The sequence below is a fragment of the Aquarana catesbeiana genome, linkage group LG13 (genome assembly GCF_042186555.1).
Source record: "Aquarana catesbeiana isolate 2022-GZ linkage group LG13, ASM4218655v1, whole genome shotgun sequence".
NCBI lineage: Eukaryota > Metazoa > Chordata > Amphibia > Anura > Ranidae > Aquarana > Aquarana catesbeiana.
The window spans coordinates 76,151,758-76,170,768 of NC_133336.1; the positions used below are offsets into that span (position 1 = coordinate 76,151,758).

Genomic DNA, 19,011 nt, shown 5'->3' on the forward strand with positions numbered 1-19,011 from the left:
TATGTAGCAACCTTAATGGTACCCTTCAACTTACTTCCTCTCCAGACAGACCCCCTGATCTACTAGGTTGACTGAGACCAGCTGAGGTTGCCTCCTACCTAGATAGATCTGGATGCTCAATGTCATTGATGCACAACTGATACTTCTTGAAGCATTAGCTCCTGTGTTTAGCCTAATGCCTCTTCCTTGCTTACCAATTGTGGCACATTCAGATGACCAGATATGGATCTAGTGGATCCATCTAGTTGGCGTCTTTTCAAAGGGTCTAAAACCTGCAAGATCTCTCCAGAACTACCTTTTGTAAGGTTTCAGTATTGGAAACAGTTTGTGACTTGTGGGCGAGGTTGTCCAGCCTAATCCTCACTACAAAGGTCCACAGCCTGTGTATTTTCAGGCAGGTTTTCTTTCCCCATCAAAGCCCATTTCACCACAAATGTCAGTGACTCCTGGACTATACAGCATCATGCTTCTGTTGATCAAGTTTGTAAGGCTGTACTTGATCTTCTGGTCACACACACACATTTACTAAGTTTTAGCAGGTAGATGTTCATGCCTCTGTGGACACCAGTTTTGGCTGGAAGGTCTAACAGACGGCTTTGTAATGGGCTTATAAAAATAAAGTATATGGCGCTAACTAGAATAAAAGAAAATGTGTGTATATATATATATATAATATTTACACAACACACTAACTGTCAGCAAAACAATGGGTGTGGACTCACGGAGTGCGACAGATCCTCAATATAGCATAAATGTTAGCAGTATACAGTGCAGTAAAATTCATAAAGTGCAAATGATAACACAAATGTGATATTAAATTCTAATCATGTCCAATTATCTCATAATAATTGTGCTTTTTTTTTTTTTTTTTGTCCAATGCCCATTCACCTGAATGTAGCAGCATAACCCAAGTAATCATGAATACCACCTCCTCTGTGCTCTCTGTTCTCCAGGAACCAAAAATCCTAACTTTCTCTTCATGGTTGATCAGTTTATAGTTTGCTTTAGTTTTTGGTGCTCCCTTACATATGGAGTAATCCCCCTTTTTGATGGTGATCTTTTATCCTCACTTTGAGCATCTGGTTGATTTTCCAGGTTCTCTGTATGGTCGTATTGCAATTTGCCCTATCAGATAGGGGGGCTCAGCCTCATGAGGTGTTGGACTTGGCTGTTGCCCATTTTAGGTAGCTTTTGGGCTGCAGTCCTTAGTTTCTGTTTTGTTGGGCCTTTTGTCAGTTGTTGCTGTAATGCCCATCTCTCGTTTGGACTTGGACATCCAGACAGTATCCAAAATCAGTTGTCTCTCAATGGATGAGAGAGAAAATAGGATTTTTTGTTCACTGAGTGGCACTGGTCCCACCCACTGCGTGGTCATGCAATACTGTACCCAAATAAAAATTGATGTCCCCCCCCCACAAATAGAGCTTTTTTTTTATGGTATTTGATCACCTCCTGCGGTTTTTGCACAACAAACCAAGAACAACCGACAATTTTAGAATAAAAAAAAAAATGTTTACTTTCTGCTCTAAAACACATCCAATAAAAAAATTTAGAAAATCAAATTTCTTCAACAATTTAGGCCAATATGTATTCTGGTACACATTTGTGGTAAAAAAAAAACCACAAGAAGCGTATATTTGCAAAAGTTATAGCATCTACAAACTAGGGGATATCTTTATTTATATGTTTTACTAATAATGGCGGTGATCAGCAAATTATTTTAGTGGCACTGCGGACACCGGACACCTAACTTACACTTTTGACACTTTTTTGGGGTCCAGTGACATTATTAAAGTGATCTGTGCTAAAAATATGCACTGTCACTGTACTAATGACACTATCAGGGAATGGGGTTAACATCCGGGGCGAGCAAAGGGTTACCTGTGTGCCTAGGAAGTGTTTACTAACTGTGAGGGAGGTGCTGTTACTACCTGAAGACATTGATCGGTGCTCCTGCTTCACAGGAACACAGGATCCATGTCTTCTGTACTCATGGAATGACAGTCTGCCTTGTTTACATCGGCAGACTGTCATTCTGTCAGCGTACCTAATGATTCCTCATAGAGAGGCCTCCCTGTAGCAGTAAATCTGCTATGGGGCGGTCGTGAAGTGGTTAACCCTTTACCCTTTTATGCCTAAGCCTATTTCTAACATTTGTTGCTTACAGGTTAAAATCAGTTTTTTGCAAAAAAAATTGCTTAGAATCCCCAAACATTATATATATATATATATATATATATATATATATATATATATATATATATATATATATATATAATATATAATAATTATATCATTTTTTTAGCAGAGACCCTAGAGAATAAAGTGCCGATTGTTGCAATATTTTATGTCACACGGTATTTGCGCAGCGTTCTTTCAATTTTTGGGGGAAAAAGACACTTTCATAAAATTATCAAAAACTAAACAGTAAAGTTAGCCCATTTTTTTTGTATAATGTGACAAACTACGGTACCTAAAAAAAAATCTGCATAGGCGATGCTTTAAAAAAAATGTAACTGTTACCAGGTTAGAGTTACAGAAGAGGTATTCTTGCTAGAATTATTGCTCTCACTCTGATGATCGCGGCGATACCTTACATGTGTAAACTCCATTTACATTTGCGGATGCGACTTGCATATGCGTTTTCTTTGCTGCGCGGGGACAGGGGCGCTTTAAAAAAAAAATATATATATTTAATTTTTTTTTTTTCCTCCTATTTATTTTTATGTTTTCTTTAAAATAAAATTCCCCAAATCCCTTCTTTGCACTTAAAAGTATTCAGATCGACAAAATCTGCGACTCTGAATGCTGTCTTTTTTTTTTTTTTTTTTAAATCGGTGCCATTGGCAGCTGAGTAATCCGGAAGTGCCGTCACTTCTGGGATTTTACATCAGAGCCCGATCAAAGCCGAATCTGGCTTGCTTTGGGTCTCAGCGTAGGCGGCGGACGCGCCCGCTGGTGGCCCCGGTCTCCCGGTGGGACAGGAGGCTCTGGGAAGGCATCACCCCGGTTTAACCCCTTCAAGCCATGAATGCAAATTTGCGCACAGTTGGCGCAAAGGGGTTAATAAGCATTAGAGGACGGCTAGCAAGGAGCCAAGCAGCTAATATGTCAATTTTACAAATGCGCTTTTTTTATTTGCGGTATTTATTTTTATTTTTTTTGTTATCTGAGTAAGCATGTGTATCATGAGTCCAGTGCTGGCTAATAAACAAGTATGAAAATAGTGAAAATACACTATATGGCCAGACAATTGTGGATACCTGACTTTCACACCTATATAAGCTCACATGTATATCCATATGGAGCTTTCCTCTTCAGATGTCAGGAAAAAAAACGATAGAGGTTATAACCCTCTCTTACTCTTTCAAAAATAAAATAAGTTTTGCCTTTAGTTCTACTTTCACTGTACCTTTCACTGAAAATGCCTAAACTCAGTACTTTGGAGGACTGTCCACAACATTTGCCCATTTAGTGCAGGTGTAATGATCAGGTGTCCACAAACCTTTTTGGTTATGTAGTGTATTTCATTTTTTTTTTTTTTAACTTATGATATTGCACAACTAATACTTTCTTTCATATATGCTCTATGCAGCTGGTAGTTCAGAGACAACTTTGAAGAATCGCTCTGCCTTCTGCAGTGATGAACTTGATGAGTATCTAGAGAATGAAGCAAAGCTGATGGAAGACTTTAGAGGAACTTCTCAAAATGAGACAGTTGTATCAACAGTTAGTTTCCAATTTCCCACCAAAAGTGCCAGTTATGTGAGAACACTTGACAGTGTGCTGAAGAAGCAAGCTCTTCAAGCATCATCGAATTCTGTAAAGATTTCAAAGCCGCCTCCTCCTCCCCAGCCAGTGAAAAAGCGCAAATATACACGCCGAACCTCAACTCCAAAGTTAAAATTAAAAGCTGAGCCTGTATTGACGTCTCCAGTAGCATGGGAGAAACCGGTCAAGTCCCGTTCCCCACGGAAGCCAAAAAGTCCAAAGGGTTCAAAACTTACTTCATCACTGTGTGTAATGAATCCTGTTACATCTAAATCTGAAGAGGGACCACCTTTGTCTGAAGATGATGCGACAGTCCAGCCTAGTGGACTATCAACTGGGGAGGAAAGTTTGTGGTCAAAATTACCCCATACTCCCTTTCAGAGTCTACCGTTTACACAAAGGTCCACTGGATTTTCTAAAGTTCAAATGAAACTTATGGAACTTGAAGAGAGTGCTGTATACCAAGGGAAGCCACGCACTTATGTCACTGAGGAGCGTGCCGAGATTGCCCTTTCTGCTCTTCTTACTGTCCAGGTAAGATGACCTTTTATTTTACTGTTTGATTGGAAAAGTCATATTCCGACATTCAGAGAAGCATGTTTGTGTCTGGAAATTGGGATTTTTATATGGTGAATGTACTGAGCATTTCATAGTCCCAAGATTGTTTCACTTCACATTGATCTTTGATAACTTCCCTGATACCACTGACAATATTACAGGACATTTTGCTATTGTCTGGTTATTTTTTCAGTCACTTTGAAATTTAGAAGTAATCTGGAGGAAAAGAACTTGTCTATATGCAGATATTTTGCTTTGTTTAAAGTGGAACTGAAGGCAATGGTTTGTATTTTTAAAATATGCAAGTATTGGTTAAAACACCCAGTAAACGGTTTCAGTCCTACCCTACTGGCACCCTGTTGACATGTTGCAGAGTTGTTTATTTCCTCTATGCAGTTCCCGACATTGTATGCTATTGTGCACTTTTTGGATTGGAGACCTGCCCACTGCTTACAGTCATCTGTGTGTATACATTGTGCTCATTAAATTATTTGCTAGGGACACATCTGTTTTGAAATTGACTGTCTACTTTACTCCAGCATCAGGAACTCCTTATTTCAACTTATTATTGATCTCATAAATGAGGACAGTAGGGTGCATGCACAGTACAGGATCTGCAATACAAATTGGTAAGGCACAGTGTTCTGTGATCTTTTTTATAAGTAAAACAAAAGAAACCTGAAACTTGAAAAAAAAAGTTTTTAGTGACGGAGTAAAGTTACACTGTAATGCAAATTGGGAAGTAGTAAAAGCTTTTGGGGATTTAGTCTTTATTTCCTTTTTATTAGCAAATGTAGCCAACTTTTTACCAGCTATTGTAGTAAAACCGCCGTTGAGGGGAGTATTTATTCTAACTGGATATTTATAAACCACCTTCTCTGATCCTACAGTATAAAACACAGGTTTCTTTATATCATTACAAATGGGTTATATGCAGCTGGGTTAGATGGGACACTAGCAAAAAGGGAAGGTTGCAGAGACATCCCCCATATATCCTGTGTCTTATTCCCAGGTAGTCTCCGTATTCTTTAACCGCTTTAAGACCGCCCACCATCGTTTGATGGCGGCAGAATGGCACTGCTGTGCCAATCGCCATAGCTGCACTGCCCCCAAAGTGCTCACGGCGATCAGATTCATTACAGAACCGATCAGTCTTGAGGTCCAGGCCAATGATTTCTGGCCTGGACCTGCTGATCGGTTCTGGCGAATGAAATGCCTCCCCTGTCTGTGTAATGTAAACACAGGCAGGGGAAGTGATATCATCTCCCCTCGTGGAACTCTTTTCGGTTCCAGAAAGAGGAGAGAGGACGTCTAACAGTGAGTTGCACAACACTACACTAACACCAGTACACGTAGGCACACTTGTCACTCCCCAGTTACCCCCTTCACTCCCTGTGACTGTGTCACCAAGTGCAGTTTTCAGATTTTTCCCTGATCGCTGTACTGGTGTCGTTTGTGACACTAATCAGCGCTGGGGCAGTTAGTAGTAGGCCCAGGTACCCCCCAATAAAGGTTTAACCCCTTGATTCTCGCCCTAGTTAACCCTTTCACCCCCTGTCACTAGTGTCACTAATATAGTGTACAGATCTTATTTCTGATCACTATATTTAGTGTCATGGGTGACGCTAGTTACTGTCACCGTCAGGTTTTTATAGTGTCAGGGTACCCACCATATATTTCTAAATAAAGGTTTAACCCCCCCTGATCTCCCCCCCAGTACAGGTTTTAGTGCCAGAGTCGGCGTCAGCCCCAGGCAGCGTCAGATTACTGCCAGTAGCACTAACACCCCCGCACGCACCATACAGCTCCCTTACTAGTATAGTGTTTGAACAGATCAATATCTTTGATCAGATCTATACTAGCGTCCCCAGTAGTTTAGGGTTCCCAAAAACGCAGTGTTAGCGAGATCAGCCCAGATAATTGCTAGCACCTGCGTTTAGCCCCTCCGCCCAGCCCACCCAAGTGCAGTATCAATCAATCACTGTCACTTACAAAACGCAACACACATAACTGCAGTGTTCGCCGAGTCAGGACTGATCCCTGCGAACGCTAACAGTTTTTTTGGTTGCGATTGAAGCAGGCTCTGACAACCAGTTTTTTGTTTTTGTTTTTTTTTTGCCTGTGAGTCGCACTAGCTGTTCCTGTAAATTTAGAGGCCACAATGTCCAATCGGAGGTACAGTAGTGAAGAGGCCTACACATTTCTGAGCATGACAGATGAGTGAAGAGGAAGTCACCCATCTGTCAGATTCAGGCTCAGAATACGAACCAGTAGACAGCAGCGGCACCCTGACAGAGGCTCTTGTATGGAGCAAAAAGCCAGTAACAGTGCCACTCATCCTTCTGGTGAACTGGCAAGCACCAGCGGCCTAGAACATCCTGGTCGTACATCCAGAACTGCGACCTGGCGAGTCCCATAAGTGCAGTTCAAGCTGGTGTGGTGGCTAGCACAAGTATAGTGCCTTGCAAACGTATTCACCCCCCTTGGCTTTTTACCTATTTTTTTACATTTACAGCCTTTAGTTCAATGCTTTTTTAAACTGAATTATATGTGATGAATCAGAACACAATAGTCTAAGTTGGTGAAGTAAAATTAGAAAAATATATACATAAAACTATTTTTCAGTAATAACTGATAATTGGCATGTGCGTATGTATTCACCCCCTTTGTTATGAAGCCCATAAAAAGCTCTGGTGCAACCAATTACCTTCAGAAGTCACATAATTAGTGAAATGATGTCCACCTGTGTGCAATCTAAGTGTCACATGATCCGTCATTACATATACAAACCTTTTTGAAAGGGGCTGCAACACGTAAGCAAGAGGCACAACTAACCAAACACTGCCATGAAGACCAAAAAACTCTCCAAACAAGTAAGGGACAGTGTTTTTGAGAAGTACAAGTCAGGGTTAGGTTATAAAAAAAAATATCCAAATCTTTGATGATCCCTAGGAGCACCATCAAATCTATCATAACCAAATGGAAAGAACATGGCACAACAGCAAACCTGCCAAGAGACGGCCACACACCAAAACTCACGGACCGGGCAAGGAGGGCATTAATCAGAGAGGCAGCACAGAGACCTAAGGTAACCCTGGAGGAGCTGCAGAGTTCCACAGCAGAGACTGACATATCTGTGCATAGGACGACAGTAAGCTGTACGCTCCATAGAGTTGGGATTTATGGCAGAGTGGCCAGAAGAAAGCCATTACTTTCAGCAAAAAACAAAATGGCACATTTTGAGTTTGCGTAAAGACATGTGGGAGACTCCCAAAATGTATAGAGGAAGGTGCTCTGGTCTGATGAGACTAAAATTGAACTTTTTGGCCATAAAAGAAAACGCTATGTCTGGCGTAAACCCAACACATCACATCACCCAAAGAACACCATTCCCACAGTGAAACATGGTGGTGGCAGCATCATGCTGTGGGGATGTTTGTCAGCAGTTGGGACTGGGAAACTGGTCAGGGTTGAGGGAAAGATGGATGGTGCTAAATGCAGGGATATTCTTGAGCAAAACCTGTACCACTCTGTGTGTGATTTGAGGCTAGGAGGAGGTTCACCTTCCAGCAGGACAATGACCCCAAACACTTGAGTGGTTTAAAGGGAACGTGTAAATGTGTTGGAATGGCCTAGTCAAAGCCCAGACCTCAATCCAATAGAAAAGCTGTGGTCCGACTTAGATTGCTGTTCACAAGCGCAAACCATCCAACTTGAAGGAGCTGGAGCAGTTTTGCAAGGAGGAATGGGAAAAAATCCCAGTGGTAAGATATGGCAAGCTCATAGAGACTTATCCAAAGCGACTTGGAGCTCTGATAGCCGCAAAAGGTGGCGCTACAAAGTATTGACTTTAGGAGAGGTGAATAGTTATGCACATTGACTTTTTCTGTTATTTTGTCCTATTTGTTTTTTGCTTCACAATTAAAAAAAAAAAATCTTCAAAGTTGTGGGCATGTTCTGTAAATTAAATGATGTAAATCCTCAAACAATCCATGTTAATTCCAGGTTGTGAGGCAACAAAACACGAAAAATGCCAAGGGGGTGAATACTTTTGCAAGGCACTGTAGTGTCCTGCAGCCACCAAAAAGACAAACACAGGTCCGTCGAGCCCATAGTGCCCTTCCCGCTGCATTTGGCAATCCTAATTGGGAGCCCACCGCGCCTGTACTTTCCCCATTTACTGGCCAACCCGAAATTCAAGTGGAAACAGTTGATTTTACGTGTCTTGTGTCTTTTTTTGACCTCACCTACTATGTAACTTGATTTTTATTCGCTGTTTTTCACGGGAGATCTCTATAGATCTATTGTGGACCAAAGCAATTTGTATCCTGGTGTTCATCGCCGCTAATCCCCAGATGACCCTTGCCAGAGAATGGAAACCTATTACGGTTTCCGAATTTAAGACCTTTCTGGGCCTATCCCTCCTCATGGGCATAGTTAAAAAAAAGTGAGTTGTGGTCATATTGGTCAACAGACCAAATTCACCATATGCCTGTGTTCTCTGCATCCATGGCCAGGACACGGTATGAGCAGATCTTATGGTTCATGCATTTTAATAATTTAAGGATTGAGCCTCTTTCTGAGTTGAAATCATTTTTTTTTTGCTAGAAAATTACTTAGAACCCCCAAACTTTATATCTTGATTTTTTTTATAACACCCTAGAGAATAAAATGGCAGTCGTTGCAATACTTTCTGTCATACCGTATTTGCGCAGTGGTCTTACAAGCTCCCTTTTTTTTGGAAAAAATACACTTTTTTTTTTAATTAAAAAGTAAGACAACAAGTTAGCCCAATTTTTTTTATATTGCGAAAGATAATGTTGCCCCGAGTAAATTGATACCCATCATGTCACGCTTCAAAATTGTGCCCACTTGTTGTATAGCGACAAACTTTTACCCTTAAAAAATCTGCGTAGGCAACATTTAAAAATTTCTACAGGTTACCAGTTTTGAGTTACAGAGGAGGGCTGGAATTATTAGTATCACTCTAATGATCGCAGCGACACCTCACGTGTGGTTTGAACACTGTTTTCATATGCGGGTGCTACTTACGTATGCGTTCGCTTCTGCGTGACAGCTCGGTGGGACGGAGCTCTTAAAATTCTTTTTGTTTTTTTTTTTCTTATTTATCTCTTGCTTTTTATTTTTACACTGTCCTTTAAAAAAAAAAAAAAAACTGGGGTCACTTTTCTTCCTATTACAAGAAATGTAAACATCCCTTGTAATAGAAAAAAAAGCATGACAGGACCTCTTAAATATGAGATCTGGGATCAAAAAGACCTCAGAGCTCATATTTACACAAAATATGCAATAAAAAAAAAAAAAGTCATTTGAAAAAAATTAAATAAAAACATTTCTTCTTTTAAGAGCTATGGGCGGAAGTGCAGTTTGACGTCGCTTCCACTCTCCCATGCTATGAAGCCAAGCGGGGGCCATCTTCCCCTCAGTCGGCAACCAGCCAAGCTTGGAAGAGGACCCGATCGTCTCTGCCACTAACGACGGCTCCGGTAAGTGACGGAGACGACCGGAGTGCAGCGGGGGGGCCCTTTCCCGTCCCCAATAAAAGTAATCTTGCGGCGAATCCGCTGTTGAGGCCACTTCTATCTGAAACTGGGACTGCTCACTGAAGAAGAGGACACCGGGGTTATGGCAGCTAGCTGCTGCCATAACAGCGATTATTCCTCTTCAAAGTGCCGGCGTATATCGTCGTGAGTCAGTCCAGAAGTGGTTAATGACAATGAACTCTGTCGTCCTCGGGGTGACCCTGAATTTGATCGGCTCTACAAAATTCGGCCCCTCGTAAACCACTTTAACCAACAGTTTGCACCCTTATTTACTCCCTATCAATTTGTCTGCGTTGATGAGTTCCTGATTACATTTTCTGGCTGCTTGTCTTCAGACAGTATCTTCCCAGCAAGCGTGCCAGATATGGGGTCAAGTTGTATAAGCTCTGTTATAGGGCAACAGGCTATACATATAGTTTTAGAGCCCTTTCACACTGCCACCGCCAGGGGACGGCGGTAAAGCACAGCTAGTTTTAGCGGCACTTTACTGTTTTGCATTGCTTTTCGGGCGCTAGCGGAGCACTTTTAACCCCGCTAGCGGACGAAAAAAGGATCAACACCGCTCCTAAAGCGCCTCAAAGAAGCTGCTTGCAGGACTTTTTTGGACGTCCTGCCAGCGCAGTGTCCCAGTGTGAAAACACTCAGGCTTTCACACTGGGATTGCAGATGAGGCTGCTTTATAGGTGCTATTTTTAGCGCTAAAGTGCAGGAAAAACGCCTCCAGTATGAAAGGGTTCTTATGGTTTACAAGGTAAAAGATAGTCACGTGGAGCCTGAGAACTGCCCAAACTACATAGGGACTGCTGGTAAGATTGTGTGGGACTTGGTGTCACCCTTATTCGGAAAGGGGTATCACTTGTATGTGGACAATTACTACATAAGCGTGCCACTTTTTAGTCACTTGTTTGATCATGGTATTGGTGCATGTGACACCGTGCGATCTGATCGCCGGGGCTTACCCCAGTGGGTTGTAGAATCCAGACTTATACTGAGGGAGAGAGCCTGCTTGAAGTGTAATAATTTGCTCACAGTGAAGTGGAGGGATGATCGGAATGTTTTGTTCTGTCCTCCCTTCATGCAGATACGACTGTCCAAATTCAAACGGCGACTGGTGTTGTGGAGAAACCCCTCTGTGTCCACGAATACAACCTAAATATGGGAGGGGTGGACCTCAACGACCAGTTGTTGGTGCCGTACCTAATTGCCCGTAAGGCCAGACGCTGGTACAAAAAAGTGTCTGTATACATTGGCTCTGCTGAGCACGTATGTGCAAAGCATCAGGACGCTCTGGATCCATCCATGGAATGCCCAGATGGCACAAAACCCCCCTAAATGACCCTATTTTGGAAAGTAGACACCCCAAGCTATTTTCTGAGAGGCATGGTGAGTATTTTGCAGCTCTCATTTGTTTTTGAAAATGAAGAAAGACAAGAAATTTTTTTTTTTTTTTTCAGAACTTTGTGACAAAAAGTGAGGTTTGCAAAATACTTACCATACCTCTCAGCAAATAGCTTGGGGTGTTTACTTTCCAAAATGGGGTCATTTGAGGGGGGGTTTGTGCCATCTCGGCATTCCATGGCCTCCGAAACTGTGATAGGCAGTGAAGAGTGAAATCAAAAATTTACACCCTTAGCCTGAAGGCGGTGCTTGGTTTTCGGGGTCCCGTACGTGGCTAGGCTCCCAAAAAGTCTCACACATGTGGTATCCCTCCGTACTCAGCAGAAGCAATAGAATGTATTTTGGGGTGTAATTTCACATATTCCCATGGCATGTTTGAGCAATATATCATTTAGTGACCAACTTTGTGCAAAAAAGGGGGGGGGTTGAACTGTCCTGGCATTTTATGCACATTTAGAAGCTTATGTCACACATCACCCACTCTTCTAACCACTTGAAGACAAAGCCCTTGCTGACGCTTTTTGTTTACATGAAAAAATTATTTTTGTTTTGCAAGAAAATTACTTTGAACCCCCAAACATTATATATTTTTTTTTAAAACAAAGGCCCACACAGATTAAAATAGTGGGTGTTTCATTTTTATTTTTTTTTCACACAGTATTTGTGCAGCGATTTTTCAAACGCTTTTTTTTAGGAAAAAACACACTTTTTAAAATTTTAATGCACTAAAACACACTATATTGCCCAAATGCGCACAAACTTTAAAATTGCGCACAAACATGCAGTGGCGACAAACTAAATACATTTTTAAAAGCCTTTACAGGTTACCACTTTAGATTTAGAGAGGAGGTCTACTGCTAAAATTACTGCCCTCGATCGGACTTTCGCGGTGAAACCTCACATTTGACGCCAGACCGACGCTTGTGTTCGCCTTTGCGCAAGAGCAGGGGGGGACAGGGGTGCTTTTTTTTTCTTTTTTTTTTTTTTTGCTTTTTTTATCTTATTTTTAAACTGTTCCTTTCATTTTTTTTTTTTAATCATTTTATTATCTCAGGGAATGTAAATATCCCCTATGATAGCAATAGGTAGTGACAGGTACACTTTTTTTTGAAAAAATTGGGGTCTATTAGACCCTAGATCTCTCCTCTGCCCTCAAAGCATCTGACCACACCAAGATCGGTGTGATAAAATGCTTTCCCAATTTCCCAATGGCGCTGTTTACATCCGGCGAAATCTAAGTCATAAAATTCTCGTAGCTTCCGGTTTCTTAGGCCATAGAGATGATTGGAGCCACTCTGTTGTCTGATCAGCTCTATGGTCAGCTGGCTGAATCACTGGCTGCATTCTCGGGTTCCCTGTTGGGACAGGAGAGCCAGAGAAAAACATGGAAGACGGTGGGGGGCATCCCTCCCACTGCTTGTAAAAGCAGTCTAGAGGCTAATTAGCCGCTAGGACTGCTTTTACATGAAAGCCGACCGCTGGCTGAAAAGAATGATACCTAAACCTGCAGGCATCATTCTGGTATAACCACTCAAGGTCCAGCAACATACCAGTACGTTGCTGGTCCTTGTTGGGCATATATTGTAAACTTTGGGGCTGTGGGCTGAACGAAAAAAAGAGATTGATTGGTGGGTATGCCCACCATTAGAATACTCACTTCATCCACCCACTTCTAATGATGGGCATGCATGCACCGTTTATGTATGCCGAAGCATGGGGGCATTCACCCCAAAAGGTAGGAGCATATCGCTCCTCCGCCCCTGCTGCCCCCATGCTTCGGCATATATGCTCTTTTTTTAACTGTGGTGGTGAAATCACCTCCTACAGCGCTGGAGTCACGGTTTTATGTATCGTGGGAGCAAACGCTGTTGCTGTCAAGATAAATCCGTGCTGCAACTGAATGGCATACCTGCTAAGCAAATGATGGTTAACAAAATATATATATATATATATATATATATATATATATATATATATATATATATATATATATATATATATATATAATATGCCGAAGCATGGGGGCATCTACCCGCAAAAGATAGGAGCAAATCGCTCCTCCGCCCCTGCTGCCCCCAAGCTTCGGCATATATGCTTTTTTTTTTTTTTAACTGTGGTGGTGAAATCACCTCTGCCAGCGCTGGTGTCACGGCTTTATGTATCGTGGGAGCAAACGCTGTTGTTGTCAAGATAAATAAATCCGCTCTGCAGCTGAATGGCGTACCTGAAAACAAAAAAATGGTTAAAAATAATATACACAGTAAACAGTAAAGTATAAAAAAATTGCATACCTGAAAAGCAAACATGATTAAACATAATAACAATAAAACATTGCAGAATAGAATACAGTAAAAAAGCAGAACAATAGAGAGAGAACAATAAAACGACAACTATTTTTTTGTTTTTTTTATTTTATATATTTTTTTTGTTTGTTTTTTTTTACACTTTTTTTTGTAACTGTAACTTTTGTAACTGTAACTTTTGTAACTGTAACCGGTTCCAGGTTCGGGTCTCTCAAAATGCGATGGCATCTTGGGAGACCCTGTGAAAGTGCCTAGTCTGTGCAGTGCTGTACTCTACGCTAATACTCAACTAGTGTATGGTAGCGTTCAAAACATTCACCAATGCAAAGACCAGGATTGTCAGGACAGGAGGGACAATAATAGCGGGTGTCACGCCTATATCCGCGCTTGCTGCAGACACGACGTGTTTTTTGGGGGGTTCGTTGGGTAGGGGTACTCGAGGACATAAAGAAAATGCCTCTCATGCAGCCGGCTTACTGCATTTGGTTGGGGAAGGTGAAGTGGAGCACCGTCTGGAAACAGAAGGGCTCTGATGATCTCTTCCTGGAATTTAAGGAAGGATCCAGTCCGTCCTGAAGCTCTGTATAGCACATGAGCGTTCAGCAAAGCCAATTGAAATAAATAACCAGACACTTCCTTGTACCAGTGTCTGGCCTTATGGGCAACTAGGTACGGTGCCAACAACTGTTCGTTGAGGTCCACCCCTCCCATATTTTGGTTATATTCGTGGACACGGGGTTTCTCCACAACTCCAGTCGCCGTAGTAATTTGGACGGTCGTGTCTGCATGAAGGGAGGTAAGAACGAAAACATTCTTATTATCCCTCCACTTCATAGCGAGCAAGTTATTACACTTGAAGCAGGCTCTCTCCCCCAGCCTAAGATGGGAATCTACAAGCCGCTGGGGAAAGCCCCGGCGATTAGGTCGCACGGTGCCACATGCTCCAATCTGCTGATCAAACAAGTGAATAAAAGTGGCACGCTCGTGTAATAATTGCCCATGTACAAGTGGTACCCCTTTCCCAATAAGGGTGACACCAAGTTGCACACAATCTTGCCAGCGCTTCCTATGTAGTCAGGGCAGTTTGTCGGCTCTATGTGGCTATCTTTTCCCTCGTAAACCATAAAACTACATGTATAGCCTGTGGCCCTGTCACAGAGCTTATACATCTTGACCCCATATCTGGCACGCTTGCTGGGAAGGTACTGTTTGAATGACAAGTGGCCAGAAAACTTAATCAGGGACCCATCAACGCAGACAGCTTGATGGGGAGTAAACAAGTCTGCAAAACGTTGGTTGAAGTGGTTTACAAGGGGCCTAATTTTGTAGAGCCGATCATATCCAGGGTCTCCACGAGGACGACAGAGTTCATTGTCATTGAAGTGCATGAACCGCAAGATCTGCGCGTATCGTGCCCTGGTCATGGAGGCAGAGAACAAGGGCATATGGTGAATTGGGTCAGTGGACCAATATGACCGCAACTCACTGTTTTTAGTTATGCCCATGTTGAGGGAAAGGCCCAGAAAGAGCTTAAATTCGGAAACCGTAATTGGTCTCCAATCTCTGGCAAGGGAGGACTGGGGAATAGTGGTGATGTGTTGACCAGCGTACAAATTGCTTTGGTTCACAATGGATCTATAGAGATCTTCGGTGAAAAACAGCAAATAAAAATCAAGTGACGTAAAATCAACTGTTTCCACCTGAATGCCGGGTTGACCAGTGAATGGGGGCAAGTACGAGTGCTGCAGAAGTGGTGGGTTCCCAATTAGGATTGGAGAATGCAGCAGGAAGGGCACTATGGGCACGACAGGCCTGTGTTCGTCTTCTTGGTGGCAGCGGGACACTACTTGTGCTTGCCACCTCACCAGCTTGAACTGCACTTATGGGACTCGCCACGTCACCACGTGATACTGCAATGCTGGATGGACTACGACCAGAGTGTATTAGGCCGCTGGTGCTTGCCAGTTCACCAGAAGGAATAGCGGCGCTAGTACTGCTCTGCTCCATACGAGGGATCTGCGGTTCTTGCACATCAACGACAGAAGAAGAAATTTGGGCTCTGGTAAGCCTGACCTTGGCAGGGACCATAACTCCGTCGTCAGAGCTATCTGTCATGTAGCCGCTGTCCTCTACAGGATCGTATTCTGAACCTGAATCTGACAGATGAGTGACTTCCTTTTCACTATCTGTCATGCTCAGAAACGTGTAGGCCTCTTCACTAGTGTACCTTCGATTTGCCATTTTGGGCACTAAATTTAGTCGTACACTAGTGAGACTCACAGGTAAAAAGCTCCTGACTGTTAGCGACTGTATCAAAACGCTACCAAAAAAAACTGTTAGCGATCGCAGGGATCAGGCCTGACTCTGCGAACGCTGCAGTTATGTGTGTTTTAGTGTTTTCTTAGTGACGGTGATCGATGGATACTGCACTTGGCTGGGCGGAGGGGCAAAACGCAGGTGCTAGCAGGTATCTGGGCTGATCCCGCTAACACTGCGTTTTTGGAAACCCTAAACTGCTGGGGACGCTAGTATAGTTCTGATCAGATATTGATTCGTTCAGATACTATACCACTAAGGGAGGTGTATGCTGCGTGCGTGGGTGTTAGGGGTACTGGCACTAACCTGACGCTGCCTGGGGCAATCTAGACCCTATCTGACCTTAAAACCTAACTTGTATCACCCTCCGGGTGATCAGGGAGTTAAACCTTTATTAGGTAATAAACCGCGGGGGCCCTGACACTATAAAAAAATAAACTAACCAGCGTCACCCGTAACAGTTATACGGTGATCACTGGTTAAAGGGTTAACTAGGGGGCAATCGGGGTTAAAACCTTTACTAGGTTGTATATGGGGGTCCCTGGCACTATAAAACGCTGATGGCGAACCTACATACTTACCATCCTAACTAGCGTCACCTGCGACACTAATACAGCGATCAGAAAAACTATCGCTTAGTGACACTGGTGACGGGGGGTGATCACGGGGTTAAACCTTTGTTAGGGGGGTACCCTAGACCTAAAGGGGCCTACCACGAACTACCCTACCACTTATAACAGTCACAAATGACACCAATGCAGTAATCAGTAAAAAAAAACTGCTATTGGTGTCACTGTGACAGGGGGGGGTGATAGGGGGGTGAAAAGTGTGCCTAGAGTGTTCTACTGTAAGTGTAGTGTGGTGCACTTACTTGGATGTCTTCTCTCCTCGGCGCCGGAGCGAAAAGACCGACACAAGGAGAGATGACATCACTTCCCCTGTCGCTGTTTACATTACAGAAGCAGAGGAAGATTGTCATTCGTTGGGAGCGATCGCGAGGGGGTGGCCATGAATGAGTGGCCTCCCCCTCAGCACGGTTCGCTCCCCTAACAATGCCGACCGCCTCGGGCAAGGGGGGGGGGGGCCAAATCACGTATCAGATACGTGATTTTGCCTGCCCATGCCGTTCTGCCGCTGTATATCTGCGTTAGGCTGTCAGCAAGTGGTTAAAAAAAGATCTGAGTCTGATATTTACCAGATTCAACCTCTAATAGTATATACAGTATATCTCTTCTAATAGTGTATATCTCTTCTGTCTGTTATTCTCAGAGTGGATTATAGATTTTTCTCGCTAACCATATAGTTGGATGTTTATATTTGCCACTGCATATAGATATTTAGGAATAAATTGGCTTTTTTTTAAACTTTACATGTTAACTAAATTATACACCACACTTTTTTTAAGGTTATTAGCTGATTATGAAAATAATCTTTAGTTGCAGCCCTATTAACCATTATTTTTTTTGTAGGTATGCCATTCAGCTGCAGCACTGATTTATCTTGACAGCAACAGCTTTTGCTCTTACGATACGTAAATCAGCGACTCCAGCACTGTAGGAGGTGATTTCACCACAAGCTGTTAAAAAAAAGAGCATATATGCCGAAGCATGGGGGCAGGGTGGAGGAGCGATTTTGCTCCTAACATTAGGAGCAGATTGCCCCCATGCATATATTTTTTAGGCACAGATTGCTAAAAAAAAAAAAAAGCTGTTTTATTGTTACCATTGTTTGCTTTTCAGTTACGCCATTCAGTTGCAGCACTGATTTATTTATCTTGAGAGCAACAGGGTTTGCTCTCACGGTACGTAAATCAGTGACTCCAGCGATGTAGAAGGTGATTTCACCACCACAGTTAAAAAAAAAAACAAAAACCGGTGCATGTATGCCCATCATTAGAAGTGGGTGGATGCAGGGCGGTATTCTAATGGTGGGCATACCCACCGATCAATCTCTTTTTTTCATTCAGCCCCACAGGCTGCATGAAAAAAAAGAGAATTACTATATATGCCCAACAAGGACCAGTAATGTACTGATATGTTGCTGGACTTTGAGTGGTTATACCAGAATGATACCTGCAGGTTTAGTTATCATCTTGGTATCATTCTTTTCAGCCAGCGGTCAGCTTTCATGTAAAAGCAACCCTAGCGGCTAATTAGCCGCTAGACTGCTTTTACAAGCAGTGGGAGGGAATGTCCCCTCCTGCCGTCTTCCATGGTTTTCTCGGGCTCTCCTGTCTCACCGGGGGAACCTAAAAATACAGCCGGTGCTGCCAGCTGACCATAGAGCTGATCGGAGACCAGAACGGCTCCAATCATCTCTACGGTCTAAGAAACCAGAAGCTGTGAGCATTTCATGACTTTGGTTTTGCTGGATATAAACAGCGCCATTGGGCGTCCCTCTGACAGAAACCACTAATCCTGCTTTTTTTTTTTTTTTTTCTCCTCACGCCCATTACGATCTTCTGTTTACATCACGTGATCAACTGTCATTGGCTGACAGCTGATCACATGTTAAGGGACAGGGTTCGGCCCCTTACTCCAATCTGTGATCAGCCAAGTCTCAATGATCGGCTGATCACAGAGCGCGCCCAGCTGGGGGTGCGCAGGCAGCTCATGCATGGGAGGATGTACATGGACGTACCTGTCTTTTGGCTATAGCGCGGGCGGGAGGTGGTTAAAATACATCATAGTGCAGTAAGTTTGGCAAATGGTTTCATAAAAAACATTAAAATGCACCTATATTAAACCACTTGCTGACCTCCTAACTGTAACTGTAATTAATTTGATGTTGAATACCGGGGTTATGGCTGCAGCAAGCTGCCGTTGCCCCTGTATATTTTTTTTTTTCAGTCAGGTGGTCGGCTTTCATGTAAAAGTGGTCCAGAGCAGCAGATTCGCCACAGCATCACTTTTATGGGCAGCTGGAGAGGTTCCTTCCGCTGCTTCATGGTCGTCTCCGAGCTTACCGAAGCTGTTGGTAAGCCCAGAGCCAATCTATTCCTTCTGATGCCTGGACAGGAAGCCGAGTGAGGGCAAGATAGCCCCCACTCAGCTCTATGCCCTTGGAGGACCGGAGCGACGTCTGATGTCACTTGCGCCTCT

At 43.0% G+C, this 19,011-nt stretch overlaps 1 protein-coding gene across 2 annotated transcripts in view; it reads left to right on the plus strand.

Moving 5' to 3' along the window:
• The window catches only part of MGA (MAX dimerization protein MGA), a 191,213-nt gene that overhangs the window by 65,020 nt on the left and 107,182 nt on the right, over nucleotides 1-19,011 (plus strand). For both annotated transcript variants that reach the window (XM_073610788.1, XM_073610787.1), the window contains exon 8: nucleotides 3,596-4,305. In XM_073610788.1, the coding sequence (XP_073466889.1) occupies nucleotides 3,596-4,305 (710 nt within the window). The remainder of the gene's footprint in view (nucleotides 1-3,595; nucleotides 4,306-19,011) is intronic.